Consider the following 17,782-nt stretch of genomic DNA (forward strand, 5'->3'; position numbering starts at 1 on the left):
AAACATGGCTTAAATGATCCATTGGTCCCTTAATTAATTTCCATTTTTCATTTTCGTCCCACAAGTAATAAAACGTACCTTTTGGTCCCTTACTTTTTTCTCCGTTTGCCAAATAAATCCCTAACCGTTAAGTTAAATCTCAAATGTCTATGGTGGACTAATTTTAACCCTTTGATCTTTTTAAAGAAAGAGGATCGTTGGATACACATGTCTATTTTATCTTATGCTATACCACTACCACCTAACCTTTTTTTCCTTTTCTTCATCTCCTTCATCTTCCTCTTCTTCATCTTCAACAGTAATATTCATACATTCATCACAACAACCCCCAAACCCAGAAAAAAAAAATTTGTTTCCATCCATTCCAACCTCACTTCTCCATCATCAATCACTGTGCTCTTCAAACTCTAAACACAAACTCAATTCTGCTTTCTCAATTATTCTAACAAATCAATTAAACAACAACATCAAAAAAGGATTAAAATCAATTTGCAAAATCAAAACACAAACACCCAACCATGTACCGACGCCGTTTCTTCCTTCAATTCAACAACACTACTTTCTGCAATTTCTTCGTTATTCAATTTTCTCAGTTCCAATTCCAGCAACACCATGTACCGATTTGCTTTATCACTTGCCTCCAAAGCTCGGTAACTCATCAATGGCGACATCATCCTCTTTTGGGTTCAAAGACCTTTTACACACTTCAGTTGGCTTTAATTTTTAATCTTTTTTGAAATTATTCATCTGGGTCGTTGTTAAAATGATTGATAATGGATAACAAAATAAACTTTTCATCATCTGATTCTGGATTTTAATATGCACAAATTGAAGGAAGAAATTGCAGGATTGGATTATTCCACACGACGCCGTTTTGGTAGGCGAGGACGGTTTTGCTTTGGAGTTACTGATTCGAAGTTTAAGTTTAGTTATGTTGATTGGGTTATCAAGTGTTTGGAGGGAATGAATGAGGTTGTGAGGGAACAGAAGAGAGAAGGAACGGAAGAAGGAAGGTGAACACAAGAGAAAAGGAAGGTGAAAAGAAGGAAAAAAAGATCTAATTTTTTGTGGTTGTTGCTGTTTCGATTTTGGGTCCAATTATTTGTTTGGGTTTTAATGTGAATTGAGATGATGAAGAATATATATAAAATAAAAAAATTCTGGGTTGTTTTGATCAATGTATGAATATGATTGATGAAGATGAGGAAGAGGAAGATGAAGAAAAGGAAAACAAAGTTAGGTGGTAGTGGTACATGGTAAGATAAAATAGACATATGTTATCCAACAGTCCTCTTTCTTAGACAAATATCAAAGGGTTAAAATTGAAAAAATTAATAAGGTCTATGGTGGACTATCTATAATGTTGGTCCACAATAGACATTTGGGGTTAAACTTAACAGTTTGGATTTATTTGGCAAAAGGAGAAAAATTTAAGGGACCAAAAGGTACGTTTTATTACTTGTGGGACGAAAATGAAAAATGGAAATTAATTAAGGGACCAATGGATCATTTAAGCCAAAAAACATTGTCTACTCAAGATATGATTTATATGATATAAATATAAATAGTTTTCGTCGTGATTGACGAATAGATGTAGAGTACTACACGACACACCTTTGTTTTGGTCTCTTTTTTCGATCATCAATCTAACCTGGTTTGGTTCATAACTAAAACTACGTACTGAATCAATGGAAATAGTTATTACCACTAACTTTTTTATTTGGAGCAGCAGCTTCATCAATTTTACAAACGAAAAAGATCATACACATTACACGATCCCTTAACCAACCAACCAACCCTCTACATATATATATATATATATATATTGTATATGAAAAAGTTGAGAAAAAACAAATGCTCAATCGACCCTTCAGCTAGCTAGCACCTGAACTGTGTAGTATGTTCTAATTAACTAAAGAACTAATTAACCTCAGACTAAGTAATTAACAACATTCAGGAATAGTCTCTAACATTGGTTTCCAGTGATCATGCTTGTTTGCAATTTCATTGTCTCTGGCTTTTATTAACCGATAAAGAACTTGTTCTGCAGAACCTAATTCATTCGCCATCTTCTTCTTCATCTGCTTTTGCGGCTGTTGATTATTACTACTATTTTGTATAGCTCCCAATAATTGAGCCAATTCGGACTTTGAAATCTTTAAGGTTACCTTCCCACTTGCATCTCCAGAAGCTCTAAGCCTTTCTAATAGATCATTCTCTTTCTGAGGATGATCAAGACGAGCTTCATCAAACACCTTACTTGATGATGAACGGCATGCCTTTGGCTTCGGCTTCTTTGTTTGCTTAGATGAATTCAAAGATCCCCAGTCTTCTCCACCAAACTCCATTGAAGATGCTGCCTTGCAACAGTTTCCCATAGTTTCTTGATTACACTGAAGAATTAATTAGTTTGAAAATACTATGAGTGTACGCTCTCAGTCTTGGATGTGATGTATTATTATTGAACTCTTAGAAGAATATATGTTCAAAGTTTGTTTATGAGAGATTGTGAAGTGGTGGAGATTTAATTTGATACATGTATTTATAGAGAGATGAATGGAAAATTTAAGATATGGTTAGCTTAGCCGTAAAGGGGGTGTGTGTGGGGTGAACTTAATTTGTCGACCATATAGTACAAAATAGCTTAGCCGTGTAATAAATGTGTGAAACTAGTAATAACGCCCGTGCAACGCACGGGATACTTCAAGTTATAAGTTATATATGTATATAAGATTTGCAACTATTTTCAACTTGTTAAGGTCTCATCATGCATGTTATTCTTGTAGTTACTAATTAAATCTTAACAAAACTTATCGTTGAGATTCAATTCTTAAATATTGCTATATAAAGTACATCCTAACTAATGTATTTAGCAAATCCTATTATAAAGTGATGTTATTTAAAAAGTATTTAGAACTAATAAAAAAGTGTTAAAAACCTTTTTTTTTTTTTAAAGAAAAGTGTTAGAAAACTAAAATGCAAAACTGAACAAAACACAATAACAATGAGGATTAATTCTAAAAACCCGACTGCAGCTTTGAAATTTGATTGTCTACAAAGTTAACATTACAACAATAACATAGAAGCCCAAAACAAACTTATGGGACTTAGATGGATCAATCATACCACAAACAAAATGCCCAATATAACTGGGTCTTACAAAGATTCGAAATACTTAATAATAATAATAAACTAAAAGTCATCCATGTTTCCCTATTTGGTGGGATGCCACACTCGACTCTAACAAAAGATCCTCCATATGTGGGAGTGGTACGGATTAAGAAAACAATACTTGAAATAAAGACTGATACGATAAAAGGAAAAACATAATGATTGAGCTGCAAGCCATTATCACAAACTTAGAAGACATCAACTTCCTAGCTAGATCTTCTCAATTTTGATACTCCGCTTCAACAGTTTGATAGGAAGGTTCAGATCTTCATCTGCTTCAGCAGTGGGTGAAACCCTTTTACCTCCCTTGTTTTCAATCACCACATCAGAAGTACCACCAATGCCCAATCTGGTAACAGCCTCATCTAGTTCAACAACAGCAGATGAAAACTTGGGCAGCAGATCCTGTAAATATACATTGTGTTTGTTAAAGTCCAGCCATTAATTAATTTTGAATGTTATGTTTGTTTGACAGAATGAGAGATAAGTAAGGTACATCTGATAGTGTTTATAAGTACCTGGCTCACAGCAAGGCTGGCAGAATCGATCACAAGTTCCTTCCCTTTGGAAGAAGATGCAGTCAAAGTCTCAAGTCCCTTAAATTAATGTGTGATTAAAAACATTAGACATTAAGTTACAGGTTGGATTTTGTTGTTAAATTACATTATAGTTGAATTATAGAGTAAACAATTAACTTATACCTCAGACAGCACAAGAGCTGAAGCACCAGCCTGAGAATCACCACTATCTCCTGCCAATCCACTCAAAGAACCAGCCTGAGACAGCACAAGAGCTGAAGCACCAGCCTGAGAATCATCACTATCTCCTGCCAATCCACTCAAAGAACCCCACTCCTATCAAATTGAAATTGTAAAACTAACATTAATTAAATACCATTTCATACATTAATTAAAAAAATAAGTTGAAATGAATACTTATGATTATAGAAAAGCAAAAGAAATATTTACATTCCTATAGAAGATTGCCTCCTCCTTCGCCCACTTGGTCTTAAATTGATTTATGATAACTCCATCGGTGCATATCTTACGCACGCGAAAGGACTGTTCAAACCTAGGACTTGTATCCGCTTTGCATTCAACCTTAAACAGGTAAGTGGACTTGACCAAAGCAGAAATCTCGGCTGGAAGAACTCCAGGAGCAGCATTCTGTGTTAAGAATGAAGAATTTGAACATATTATGCACATAAGTCTAAAGCATTCTTAAATTCTCAACAGTTAACATGCAAAAATTACAGATTAATAGGGAATCTTAGAATATATTTTGAAATGTTAACATAGACTATTAAATAAGGAAGTACCCATCTGCTTCGAGAGCAATCACATTAAGCTTTGTAGTCTTTCCATGACAATCGTATTCACGTTCAGAGCCAACTCCAGTAAGCATTCCAACCACATCTAATGAAATTTATAAATATTAAGCAAGCATTCAAGAAGGAAAAAAATGATATAAAGTTAAGAAGTGGCTCATGAAAGACTAACCAACTAAGACTTCATCATCACAAGTGCCTCCACATATTTCAGATATGGGAACAAACTTAAAGGGAGAGCCAGTTACAATGGCAGAAGACAGAGGCATAACTTTAGAAGAAATCTGGAAGTTAAGCTTCAATGGATGTGTTGTGGTTTTGTAGCTACCATTATTAGTGGCAACAGTCAAGTTCTCAAAAAGCATATACTCCGCCTTCAGCAATTTGGCTCTGGAACTTGTAAAGTAGAGTCCTCTTAATGGAGGCGTGAATCCGACCTCCCTGAAAATAGGACATCAAAATCAGTGCTTAAAAGTTGAAAGCTTTAAACTTATGTTAATATAAGTTGTATCATTAGACAATCAGCACAAAATTTAAAACAGAGTTTAAGTACTGATTTTTTAATGTAAAATCGAAGTTATAAAATCAGTACAGACTTAAAATCAAAGTTAAAAACTAAAAAACTGTTTTTGACAATAACTGTTAGCCAGTAAATATACAATAAAACCACATAAAAGGTAAAAGCTTTAAACTTATTACTTAAAACTACAATATCAATACAAAATCAGTACTTAATTAAATACACAGTTGTAAAAAATTGTTGTGATGATAACTATTAAGCACTAAAACTACTATAAAACTTCTTACAGAAAATAAGTAACATTATTAGCTAAATAAGAACAATAAAACAAAAAAAAAATTGAAAGTAATTTTAACCTCAGCATCCATAAGAACCAATTCAACAGAGAAAGGCAATGCATTTTTGTTTAAATCGTTGACCAACCACATCCTAAGGATTCTGGCCTTAAGATTCCAACATGTTTCAGAAGTGTTAATTTCAGAAATTGAGTGAAAACTCTTGGCCATTTCAACTTTGAAAACAAAAGCTTTTGAAAGAAAAAAGAGGGAGAGTTTCTGAATACAATGTTGGGATTGTGGTGTGAGTAAACTTTCAATATTTCCCCCAATTTATAGAACCCCGAGTCTACCACATCATCTATTAAAAACCATAAAAAAATTACACACAAAATAAAAATTTAAACTTACATTGTTATCAAGGCAGAAGGAATCTCTCCACAGCTGCCCTAATTTTCTGATAATGGGTAGATTTTAGAGTCAACTTTGTGGAAAAATATTGAATTAGTGGAATCTGATTGAGAAAGGAAATGGGTTGGTTTTTGTGAATTTGGGATATGTGTATTTAGGTTTAAAATATGAGGAAATTAGGGTTAGATAATGACATAAGGTATAAAGTTTTACTGTGAAACCTTGTTTAGATAAGATTCCTGTGCTACTATTAGCCTGCATCATTGAGAGGGAAATAGACTTTTGAAAAACTTGCATGAAATAAGGGTTGTGGGAAGAAGATGAAAACCTGGTATCGGGGAATCGCTTCCCTGTTGGGTGGGTAATCAGTGTTCCGGTTGACCAATTTTGTTTGTCATTTTGTTTTTGTTTGTGAGTTAAAAGGCCGACGAAATCAAATGGGCCTTATTTGAAGCCCAGCCCAATTAAAATGAATTTGAAGGCAATGAAGCTATTTGAAGCCAGTGACGTTGGTGATTCCATTTTTTTTGTCTTAGAGCTAATTTGAAATTTGAAATCGAAAGCTAAATTAGGATAAAACTTGTACTCTGTAATACTTCTGATTAATAGGTGGCATTGCTTAGAAACCAACACGTGTAATTTGTTGCTATAAAGGTGTGAAGTAAAGGTCTAATATTAAGATGAAGCAAATGAGAGAGAGAGGTAACTACTGAATAGTAGCACCTTTAGGACTGCCTAATACTACCAAGTACTAGTCCCCACATCCAGGTGAATGTGAACGCCACACAATCATATATTATTAATTAAAAGAATATTAAACTGGGAGTACTTGGCTGACTTGTCCTTTGCCTTGAATCATTACCTCCACAAATGTGGTACTACCTCCGTCCCGGAATATCTGACCCATTTTCTAAAAAAAAATGTCCCAAAATAACTGAGTCATTTCAATTTTCAATACAACTTTAATCATTCCCAATACAATATAACTCTAATTAATACTACTTTCATCATTCCCAATACAATATATTCCACTTTCCCCTTTATTTATACATTTTTCTTAATCTGTGTGAAAAACCAAACTGGCTCAGATAAAACGGGACGGAGGGAGTAATTTTTTTTCTGACGTAATATCGGTGCAAAGTTTCTATTGACAATGATTAATGTCTGTCGACCCAGTGGCGTATCCAGAACCTGCATCAGGGGTGCAATTTTTTTAACTTCATTAATCATTAATATTATAAATTTTAATATATATATATATATACACACACACACACACACACACAAACACACAAACTCATTTCTTTTAGTAACTAATTACTTAGTATGCATTGACAAGACGGTGTGAACTTATTTCACACATGCGTTAAATAATGTGTTATCGTGTCATTTAATGTGAGCGAAAACACAAATTATCGTATTTATTAATTGATATTAAAGCACATCATTGAATGCATGTGTAAAATAACTTTAAAGTATGTGCAGAGAAAGTAAATTCTTTTCCTATTAATTTAAACTACTAAATTTACATTTGTGTTACTTTTACCCAATAAAAAATTGCATTTATTTTTATTCTTTTTAATAAATTATCACATTAAATTTTATGATTTTTGACAAAGTGTAAATTCAAGTATTTACCACTAGGAATTCAAAAGAGTAATATCATTTACATTATATACACTTTAAAGGAAAAAGAATAAAAATAGAACTAGAGAATAGAGAGTGAAATGATTCCTCTTAAAACAAAGATATTACAAATGTGTTTAATTGGTCTAGTGGGATGATTAATTGTAGATGAATCATGAAGCCCTATACTATAACATGAATTCGAACCAGGTTATTTGTTTTTGGCTTTTAAGTGATAAAAATCTTCCAAATAATAAAATAATAACACTTTAAAAGTCAAAACATATGTAGTACTGGTGGTACATGTGCACGTTAGTAAACTTGGTATGTACAAACACCAAAATCAATAGGTGAGGTGCAAAGCAAGAATATCAGAGTGTGCAAATAGCAATGAAGGTAGGAAAACTAATGCAAATCTCATAAATCCAGGGTGTGCAGGTGCACACCCTCAAAGCTACCTAGCTCCGCCCCTGTGTCGACCAACACAATATTTGTAAGTGTATTTTAGTTTAATCACATTGGTGTTCTTTTTCTTGTTCTCTCTTTAATTACATGATGATATAGTATAAGTAATTGATAAGGATGTGGAAATTAACATGGCGCCACCTAGACATGCGATAACGTTTTAAATCTTGTATTGAAAAATTGTACCATGCAGTACGTCATTAGCTAATTAACTACAAGATTAATAATAATGTTTGGGTCTTTCCAATAGTGTCATAAAAGCTTTTGTTAAAGATTTAAAAATGGAAACAATAACTTTCATGTAGAAAAATTTATTTTTTGATATTTTAATGTGTTGAATACACAAAATTAAAAATAAAATTTCTACTTTAAACTTCTTATCAAGTGTTCTTACGATGTTTGACAACAAAAGCAAACATTTTAGTGGACCATGTTAGATGGACCCATATAAAAGTGCGAGTTCAATTTTCGCATTCAGGATATTGATGTCTTATTTGCATGAGTATTCAGATTCCAAACAAAGACTCAATATTCAACTCAACTACTAACATGTATATTAATCAATGATAATTTACATGCGTGGCATTTAAAAAAAGAAATCATATGCATGTTGTCAGTCTGAACATAAAACAAAAAATCTTTAGCAAGAATTACCAAATAATTAAGGATCATCACACAGATCGTTTAGATTTATGAAAATATTGTAAATCAGACGCGATTTCCACGGAAAAAGGACAAAAGACGAACTACCTTTTTCTGTCACAGGTTTATGTTTCTGTCGGAGCAAAAGCAAATTAACAAAGCAATGAAGAATGGAAAGTTAAAATAACGACAAACAACTAAAGAAACACGTAGTTTCATTCTTTTAACGCTTTTTTTGTTGTTTATGAATTGATCCATGAAAATGTTTCCCACATGATGTGATTCTCTTTTCTCAAAGCAACAAATTGTTGTTAAGTCCTTGTATAAAACGTGGATTAATATGCATATCTACGTGCTCTTCAATGGAATTAAAGTATCTGAATAGTTTAATTCGCAGTACTGTATTGATTTCTTGTATGAACAACATTGTTTGATGAACACAATTTACGGCGGTTTGAAACAACTTCATGTTCCTCAAATAGGTGATGATGCAAAGAAATGTTATCAAATGGAAACATATATATTTCTTTGCCTCATTTTATAAAGGGGATCAATAGTGTTTTCTATGTAATCCTTTCTATTGAATGTAGATGAAGCGTCTTACCAACTAAATTGCATTTTGTTATCCCACATAGTCGATCCCAAGCATCACAACCATGTAATGTGTGTGTGTGTCTATATATATATATATATATATATATATATATATATATATATATATATATATATAATATTTGGTTTCCTAAGTATTAAAAAAAAATTAAGGGTTAATTACGTAAATGGTCCCTATAAAAATTCATAATTTCATTTTTAGTCCCTACAAAATAAAATCGCACATTTTAATTCCTGTAAAATTTTCCGTTAGTATCTTTAGCCCTTGTGAAATTTTCCATCAACACTTTTCATCTCTTTAAAAAAATTCTGTCAATATTACAGACACTGAAAATTGTAATTTTATTTTATAAGGACTAAAATCAAAATTATAAATATTTGTAGAGACCATTTATCAAAATTATAAATATTTGTAGAGACCATTTACTTGATTAGGAAAAATTTTAATAGTGTTCTACACTTCCGTCCTACATCCTGTTTTATTCAAAACCTTTCTATTTCCTTTTTCTTTTGTGATATTGTCAACAATAATTTCTTTTATATATTTATAAATAGTTGTCCAAGTGTCTTTTAACACTCAAACTAATTCATTGTTGGTTCAAATACTGTTTTTTTTTCTCTTTCTATCAAGTAGTTTTGTGGCTAAATTCATACATTTTAAAAATGAAGAAGTGGAGAATCTGAGGCTCAAATCTAAGTTCTTGTAAATAATGTTCATGGTAGCTACCAACTGAGTTACACGTATGAGACCAAATAATATTTTTTTTCTTCAAAAAACAACTCGCTTAACTATTAATTGAAAGACTGTGTACCGCTACTCTTCAATTTTCGAGTTTATCGTAGAAATTGTCTTTAAATAATGTATATATAGTTGTAATAGTTGTTGAAATATATGTAGTTGTATTCATATTAGAGTTAGTTAAGGGTACTAGTGTAGTCACTATATAAATCACAAGTTGACTCTTTTGTAACCAACTTTTTCACTTTTGTATTTCTTCAACTATTATCAATACAATAATTTTCTTAGCTTTTTCTCTCCACTTTCATGGATGTCATGTTTCTCAACATGGTATCAGAGCTAATCTGGTATCCTCCTTGAAGGATTTTCCGCTGCATTTTCTTGAGAAAATTTAATTTTCTCACGACAGTTTCATTTTCTTTTCTTCCTTTCTTGTTTCTGTTTCCTCCTTCGATTTCGTTTCTTCCTCGATCGATTTCTTCTGTTCTGATCTCACATGTTCTTAGTCCCAAATTCTAGGTTATGTGTTTTCAATTTCCTTTCATTACAGTTCATGATTCTACTTCAATTGCAAATTCAGTTTCAATTTCTGGATTAGAATCCAGTTTCTGATTGACTTTCACCTTCGATTCGAGTTTCTTGCTTGAAATCGCTCGTTACTGCAGTTTTCCCCACATTCTAGGGTTCTTGTTTCCAATTCCTTTCTGATTCGTTCTTGATTCTCAACCTTCATCATCACTTTCTTCCAATTCCTTACTTCAATTCATCTTTTGTGTTTTGATTCTCTATCGTACTTTTCACGATTCGGTTCACAATTCGATTCTTGTTTCGAATTTGTGCGAGTTGTACGTTTTTCATCTTCTCTTCTTTAATCAATCATTCTGTTTACATATTCGATTTCGATTTCTTGATCGGGATCCAATTCATGATTATTTTTCGTTCTTGATTCGGTTTCACTTTCTTGATCCTTTTTCGATCGATTCTGTTTTGGTGTGTCTCTTCCTCCGCGTTTTTCAAATTTCGTTTTAGCAACGCGTTTTCATCAGTCTTTGAGCAGAATCTGCGTCAACGAAGTATGTTTGCAGATTTTGGAGAAGGATGTTCAGAAGTACATTCAGAATCAGAAGCTACTTTGGTTCAGAATCGCGTTTTACATTCAGTTGTGTTTTGCCACAAGCTTCACGTTTTCATTTAGAAGCAAGTTTAGCATTAGTGGTTCTGACGTTTTTGTTTAGAATCTGGTTTCTCTGTTTAGAAGCTGTTTTTGTTCAGAAGCCGTTTTTTGTTCAGAAGCTGGTTTCTCGTTTCAGAAGCTCGTTTCAGAAGCACATTTCACAAGCTCGTTTCAGAAGCATATTATGGATAAAAGAATCTCATTTCAGAAGCTCGTTTCCGAATTGGTATTCGATGATACACTACGTTGTCTTCTTCAGAAGTTCAGACGCGCATGGTATTCTTCAGAAGCATTTTTGTATTCTTCAGAAGCTTTTTTGTGGTTCAGAAACTTTTTTTTATTCAGAAGCGTTTTTTTGTTTCTCTATTCAGAAGCGTTTTTTGTTTCTCTACTCAGAGACACTGAGTCTGAAGCTTCCTCACATGTTCTCAGTTGGGCTGGGCTTGCTCAACATCTCTGGATTGTCTCCTTTTATTGTCTAGCTGGTTTATTGATGAGCTATCCACATTTAGCACAATCTGAGTATTGATGCTTCACTTTATAGCCATCAATCAGCACTCTCTTGATTTTCTGATGTTGAATTGTTGAGTCCTCTGATGTGCTAACTACCTTTTTGGCACAACTTTAGTATTGTGAATCACTTTGTAGCCATCAAGACCCTTTAACATTCTTTCTCTTTCTTTCTTATATTTGGCTTCTACCTATGGTAGTTAAGCATTTTGCCCTTTGTTGGCCTTATTGATGATTAGCTTCTGTTGAGTGGTTAAGCCTTGAGTTGTAGCTTCTGCTTAATGGTTAAGCATTTCTCTCTATGGTTTTCTACTGATGATTAGCCTTTGTAGTTTGTGATGGACCATTCTTACCTTCCTTTGTTTGAAGTTCTATTACTTGAAGTTTTCTACTGATGGCATACTTGCTGGCTGTTCATACTTGGCTGGTGATGATCTTGTTTTGTTAGTAGTTGGTCTACAGTGTTCCTTGCATGAAGATTGAAGAGCAAATTCTGTTTGGAAGCTTTCTCTTATGGTTTGAAGCTTTGTATTGGTCTTTTCTTTTTCTGTTTGGTGTTTGCTTTGTAATTCAAACTCAAGCTAAGAGTTCTCTTACCTTGAGTTTGAGGGAGACTGTTGAAATATATGTAGTTATATTCATATTAGAGTTAGTTAAGGGTACTAGTGTAGTCACTATATAAGTCACAAGTTGACTCTTTTGTAACCAACTTTTTCACTTTTGTATTTCTTCAACTATTATCAATACAATAATTTTCTTAGCTTTTTCTCTCCACTTTCATGGATGCCATGTTTCTCAACAATAGTTTTATGCACAAAATCTACAACAATACCAAAGTCTTTGTTGATGTAAATCAAATATTCTCCTTGCATAATTGCATGGACTAATATTTTAAGTTGGGTAAGACCATAATTAATGACAAATCTATTTATCAAGAGATTTAAAAATGCTGCATTTCCATGACTGAATTTAACTCATAATCTTTGGTTAACCTCAAGGAAATCCATTATCATCTCACCCACAACAAAACCAAAGTCTGAGACATACATTGATCTTCTTCATTTTGTCTACCACTCTAGACAAAACGCTATTCAATTATATTTTTTTTTGAATCGGCAAATATTATTAAACGTCATCCCCGCAAGACGCAGGGTATGAACGAAACAAGATACAAATGGTGCCGCATATATACGGTACACCATACCCACAGAAGAACACCCTGAAAATAAACCCACCAAAACAAAACAACACCTAAACACGACTCCAAAAGAAACAAGCACTGTAAACACGGTATACACCACTGTCCGTCGTCACTACTCACCTCCAAAGAACACCCTCAAAATAAAACACAAATCCCCAGCACCCAAGCTAAGCCACAATTCGAAGAGCACCTAACCTAAGGATCATGCAGCTGACACAACCTCGCGACCCCTGATCCACCAAAAGAGCACAAAACACTAGCCCAAAAACCAACTTTAGTCAAAGAACTGACTCCCGATCTCGAATCAAAAGTGATCGGCCCACCAGACTTAAGAACCAAATAGCAGGGCACCCCTCGCCCCCGGTACATAAGAGAAAAACCAAATTAAGTCAAACAGAGATTGTAGCTGGACCCCGACTCCCGATCTCGAAGCCAAATGAACCGGCCCACCGAACACCAGCAAACAAAATGTAAGACGAAAACATGGCATGCGAAGATGAAACAACAAACAAATCAAAAGGAAAAGGCTCAACGCAATGGGACTCACACCTCCAAACTCCGAAAACACCTAAACCACCCAAAAAGGCACAAACCAGAGCTAGTGACGACGAACCAGGACCCGTGAAACAGAGGTTGTTTTCAAAGGAAAACCCCAACAAGCAAGCACCCACCTCCTCCCTTAAAACACCAACCATTACCACACATCAACACCTCCACCACACTTCACCACCACCACCACCTCCATTGATATAAATGTGCCTCCATCAATCTTCTTAAACAATCAGAAACATACAATTGAAGTAGTTTCTTTATTTTTCTCGGTAATATTTAATGTCAAACGATAGGTATCTATTTGTCCTAGGTATACAAGTATTTTCCAAATATTCATTCGCTTCTAATTTTTATACAATATTAGTTCCCTTTGCGTTTGGTCATCAATGACAATGATGAGTGCAAGATTAGTATAATCAGTGCAATAACACACTATAAAAAGGATAAAATAACGTTCACGGATGAGTCTCAATCCATTAATATTTGGTGTCAAATTTAACATATTTACACATTCTATAATTCTTTGTAGGAAGCGAATTGAATTGAATTGAAAGTTTTTGTCAAGTAAACCAAGTCTATAAAAAATCATAAAAACTTTTAAAGCTATTTGAGGCTTGCTAATTCAGCAGATTAAGTAGTGCCAGTTAATTGATTTCCACAAATTAGACATGGTGGAACAAAATTCTTGAATAATCATATTATTATGCTTAGGAGAGGGAATATCAATCTGCATCTTATAATGTTTTGCAAAATTAGTAAGAACGTATAAACGTGTCAAATTATCCCAAACATCTTTAGTAATATTATATTTTCAAGTTGCTTTCCTGACATAATTATTGATCCAAGTAAGGATCTTGAAATTATTAACATCTTGTGTTTTCAAACCCTTCTCATATTTCACCGATCTTTTTTTTTATCTTTAGGGTTAGCTGAAGTTCCACTTTTTTTGGTCACATAGCTAGGATAAGAATAATTTCATCCATTGAGTTGAAATTATACTAAACAACTTGAAACTATTAACAAAATGTGCATGGTCGTACGTTTTAATTCTCACCAGACACACACTTAACAACTAAACTAATAACTTTAGAAGTTAATTAACATTCATTCAGGAATAGTCTCTAGCACTGGTTTCCAGTGATGATTATTTGTAATTTCATGGTTTTTGGTTTTCATTAACCTAAACAGAACTTCTTCTGCAGAAGCTAATTCCTTTTTCTTCTTCATCTGCTGCTGTGGCTGTTGATTACAATTACTATTATTCTGTTGTATAGCTCCCAATAATTCAGCGAGTTCGCTTTTTGAAATCTTCAACGTCACCTTCCCACTTGCGTCACAAGAAGCTCTAAGCTTTCCTAATACATCAATCTCCTTCTGATGATGATCAAGACTAGCTTCATCAAACACCTTGCTTGATGATGGATATGGCTTTGCCTTCCTTGATTCAGGTTTAGACCTCAAAGATTCCCAGTCCTCTCCGACCCACTCCATTGAAGATGATGGTTTGCAACAGTTTCCCATTTTCTTGATTACGTACACACAACAATAATTACTTTCAAATTAAGCAGTGGATTATTTTTCTATGAAATATATTCTTAGAAGAATGATAAAAAAGTTTGTTAATGAGAGATTTTTGAAGTTGTGAGGATGTTTAATTTGATATTTGTGTATATATAGGGGTGATGTGAGAGAAATGGATATGAAGGGAAAATTTGACATGAGTTTGGTTAATAGTGATTGATGAATTAATATATGATTAGTTTAATTAATACTAATCGCTCTCTTGTGACGGCGAGTAGATTGGGTCTCATCTCGTATCATCTCTCATGTTCATTCATTCGTGTGCATGGCAGCCGCAAAGTGTGTGTGGGGGATTAATTTGTTGACCATATAATAAATAAATAAATTAGTAATATTAATTAGCCGTGTACTATGAATCTTTGGTTGCCACTTGCCAGGCAATGTGTGAAATCAAGAGAGACCAGAGGTAATCAGTTGCCTAATACTACCAAGTAGTACAGACAGTCCTCATACTAATACATTCCCTCTATGGTGAGTGTGAATACACACATATAAGCCCTATTTGGACAAAAGAAATTGATACCCTATAGCGGTTAACTTCGATTGAATTAACTTAAAAATATGAAATCACATAAATAATATATGATTATTTAATATTTTTCAAATAAGATAATAAGGATAAAATTGAGAGAAAAATTAATGAACTACAAAATAAACAATAAACTAGTTATATTGACTTTTTATAATACATTCCCACGAGTATCCCTGTGACACTTTTTTTTTATATGGTAATTTTTTATAAAAAATATGAGTCATCAATACATTTTAATTAGAAATCGAAATATTTGACTTTTTATATTATAATAAAATGGGAGTTTTTTTTAGGGATAATCATATAAACTTATAGCTAATTTATACTATTTTTTTTTCCTAAAAGGAAATTTTTTTTAAAGTACCTAAAGGGGACTTATAAGCCAATTTATTTATTTATTTTTTAAAGTAATTAGCTAATTTATTATGGTTGCCAAATCGTCCCGTAATGTTTTCTTAAGGGAATAGTCCTGTAATGATATTCGTGGTATTAATTAATGGGGTAATAACTATTTTGTCCCTGAATGTGTAACGGGTCGTCACAATAGTTCTTCAATGTATCAAAATTTTAAAATAATAGTTCCTAATTGTGCATTTCGTTAGTTAAAAAAAGTCATTTATATTAAATACATCATTAATATTGTCATATTAATCATTTAATATACTTACTTATTGTCATATAAGTTCTTATAAGTACTTAATTATTGTCATTTCAATCCTTATATGAAAATAATTATTGTGAGTATTGAGAGATTATTTTAGCGTTAGAGACTATTTTGACTAACAAAATATATAATCAGAGACTATTTCAGAATTTTGATACATTGAGAGAGTATTATGACTACTCCCCTTACACATTTAGGGATCAAAATATACTATTACCTCTTAATTAATGGATACTGTAGAATATTGCACGGGAGATTTTGGTTTGTTGATCTCCTCGTGTGTGTAAAGTACGATGATAGTTTTATGGGCCCATTTTCATGCAATTTAAAATGGCACCTTGACATGCATGCAATTACTGCTCTAAAAAAATGTGTGAATACTGTTTTCTTTATAAGTAATCTAATAGTTAGAAATGGGTCTCTTAATCTAAATAAGTGATGAAAACACCACCAAAAAAAAAAAAGTTGAAAATTCGGCATTTCGATCCCGCTCCTACTTTGTGTTTAGTCATTATTTCAATATTTTCTTTATGAGTATCATTTGTATTAACGATTAATATACAAAAGTTTATGGTAGATGTAAACATTTTCTTTTTTGACCAATAAAGTACTATGAGATCTTTAGCAATCTATAAGATTAATTACTAAATAATTAACGATCTTCACATATCGTGTAGATTTACGAGAATAATGTGAATCGCGTGTGATTCCATGCATGAAAAAAAGACAAAAGATATGAACTGCCTTGCTTTTTGTCATTGATCATATTTTATGCAAATGCAAATGGAAAAGCTAAGATAACGACAACAGCTATGTAAATATGAGTGAGGTTAATTAGTACGAAATATATAGTTTTCATACAACTTTTTTTGTTGTTTAAGAATTGATCGATAAACGTTACGCACATGGTGTGTTCTCTTATTAGCAGCGCTCTATTCGAATATAAGTCGGTGCAACATGTCGATTGATATATAAATAAATTATATTATTATAGTGATGAAATTAAGGTTTCCGTATAGTTTTTTTTGGTGGCCGGGATTCGAACCCCGGATCTTGCATATATTATGCATTGTTCATACCAACTGAGCTAAGCTCACGATGACAATTTCTGTATAGTTTGAATTCACAGTGGCATACCTGAACGTACTTCTTCGAAGAATGGTATAAAATAGAACAACTTTCAAATTTTCCGTTTATGATTTTGTTATGAGTATTGTTTTTGTAAATTGCTCTAGTATACATAAAAAAAAACCTTACAATGCTTGGTTCGGAGAGTAAAAGTAGTTTAAAAATTGTTCAACTTAATAATATATCTTTTTTGGTTTAAAGAGAGAAGAATTGTCCCGTTTTGGTCAAGTTTGAACACGCTTAAGCTAGTAATAGTCTTTTGTCTAATTCCTCCATTAAAGTTGAAGACTATGTTGAGCTTTTATGTTTTAGGCTTGCACTTTTTTTTAGGTTTTGTTTGAGAGTTTGGAGGAGAGAGAAAGGAAGAGCTTGAAAAAAAAAGAAAAGGAGAAATGCAAAGGATGAGAACTTTGGAAGGGGTTTTGTGGGTTTAATTTTTTTGTAATACAAAATTTTCTTAATTGAGAAAGCTAAAATATTGTAGTAGATAATGGTTTTGGAGGGTTTAGGTAAATTTTCTAAATACAATGTATATATTCAATAGAAAAATATGCTCTCAAAAAAATCGAATTTTATTTCTATTTTTCCTATAATCTCATCCTTCAAAACTCTCCCATCTCTTTCCACCAAACTCCCAAACAAAAATATTAGT

The 17,782-nt window shown here is 32.8% G+C and overlaps 3 protein-coding genes across 4 annotated transcripts; all 3 read right to left on the minus strand.

The window, feature by feature from the left end:
• Positions 1-1,704: 1,704 nt before the first annotated feature.
• On the minus strand, positions 1,705-2,521 carry LOC146903410 (uncharacterized). Its single transcript, XM_085734008.1, has one exon. The coding sequence runs from the start codon at positions 2,376-2,378 to the stop codon at positions 1,944-1,946; it is 435 nt and encodes a 144-aa protein (XP_085590134.1). The 5' UTR covers positions 2,379-2,521; the 3' UTR covers positions 1,705-1,943.
• Positions 2,522-3,011: 490 nt separating this feature from the next.
• On the minus strand, positions 3,012-5,599 carry LOC146903411 (uncharacterized). 2 transcript variants are annotated; one of them, XR_015022150.1, is made up of 7 exons: positions 5,375-5,599; positions 4,671-4,939; positions 4,490-4,586; positions 4,140-4,337; positions 3,873-4,025; positions 3,690-3,767; positions 3,012-3,576 (listed from the first exon to the last, which is right to left on the minus strand). XR_015022150.1 is itself a non-coding variant. In XM_085734007.1 (4 exons), exons 1-4 carry the CDS (start codon positions 4,374-4,376, stop codon positions 3,382-3,384), a joined length of 663 nt encoding a protein of 220 aa, XP_085590133.1. In that variant the 5' UTR covers positions 4,377-4,439; the 3' UTR covers positions 3,012-3,381. The 2 variants fall into 2 exon arrangements, 1 of the variants encoding a protein (XP_085590133.1); XM_085734007.1 differs by lacking the exons at positions 4,490-4,586; positions 4,671-4,939; positions 5,375-5,599 and having other exon boundaries at positions 4,140-4,439.
• Positions 5,600-14,184: 8,585 nt separating this feature from the next.
• Positions 14,185-14,887, minus strand: LOC146903412 (uncharacterized). The gene has a single exon (XM_085733467.1). The coding sequence runs from the start codon at positions 14,744-14,746 to the stop codon at positions 14,330-14,332; it is 417 nt and encodes a 138-aa protein (XP_085589593.1). The 5' UTR covers positions 14,747-14,887; the 3' UTR covers positions 14,185-14,329.
• Positions 14,888-17,782: the final 2,895 nt, after the last annotated feature.

This window comes from Medicago sativa, chromosome 8 (assembly GCF_051527215.1).
Source record: "Medicago sativa cultivar Bolivia chromosome 8, Bolivia_mono, whole genome shotgun sequence".
Taxonomy (NCBI): Eukaryota; Viridiplantae; Streptophyta; class Magnoliopsida; order Fabales; family Fabaceae; genus Medicago; species Medicago sativa.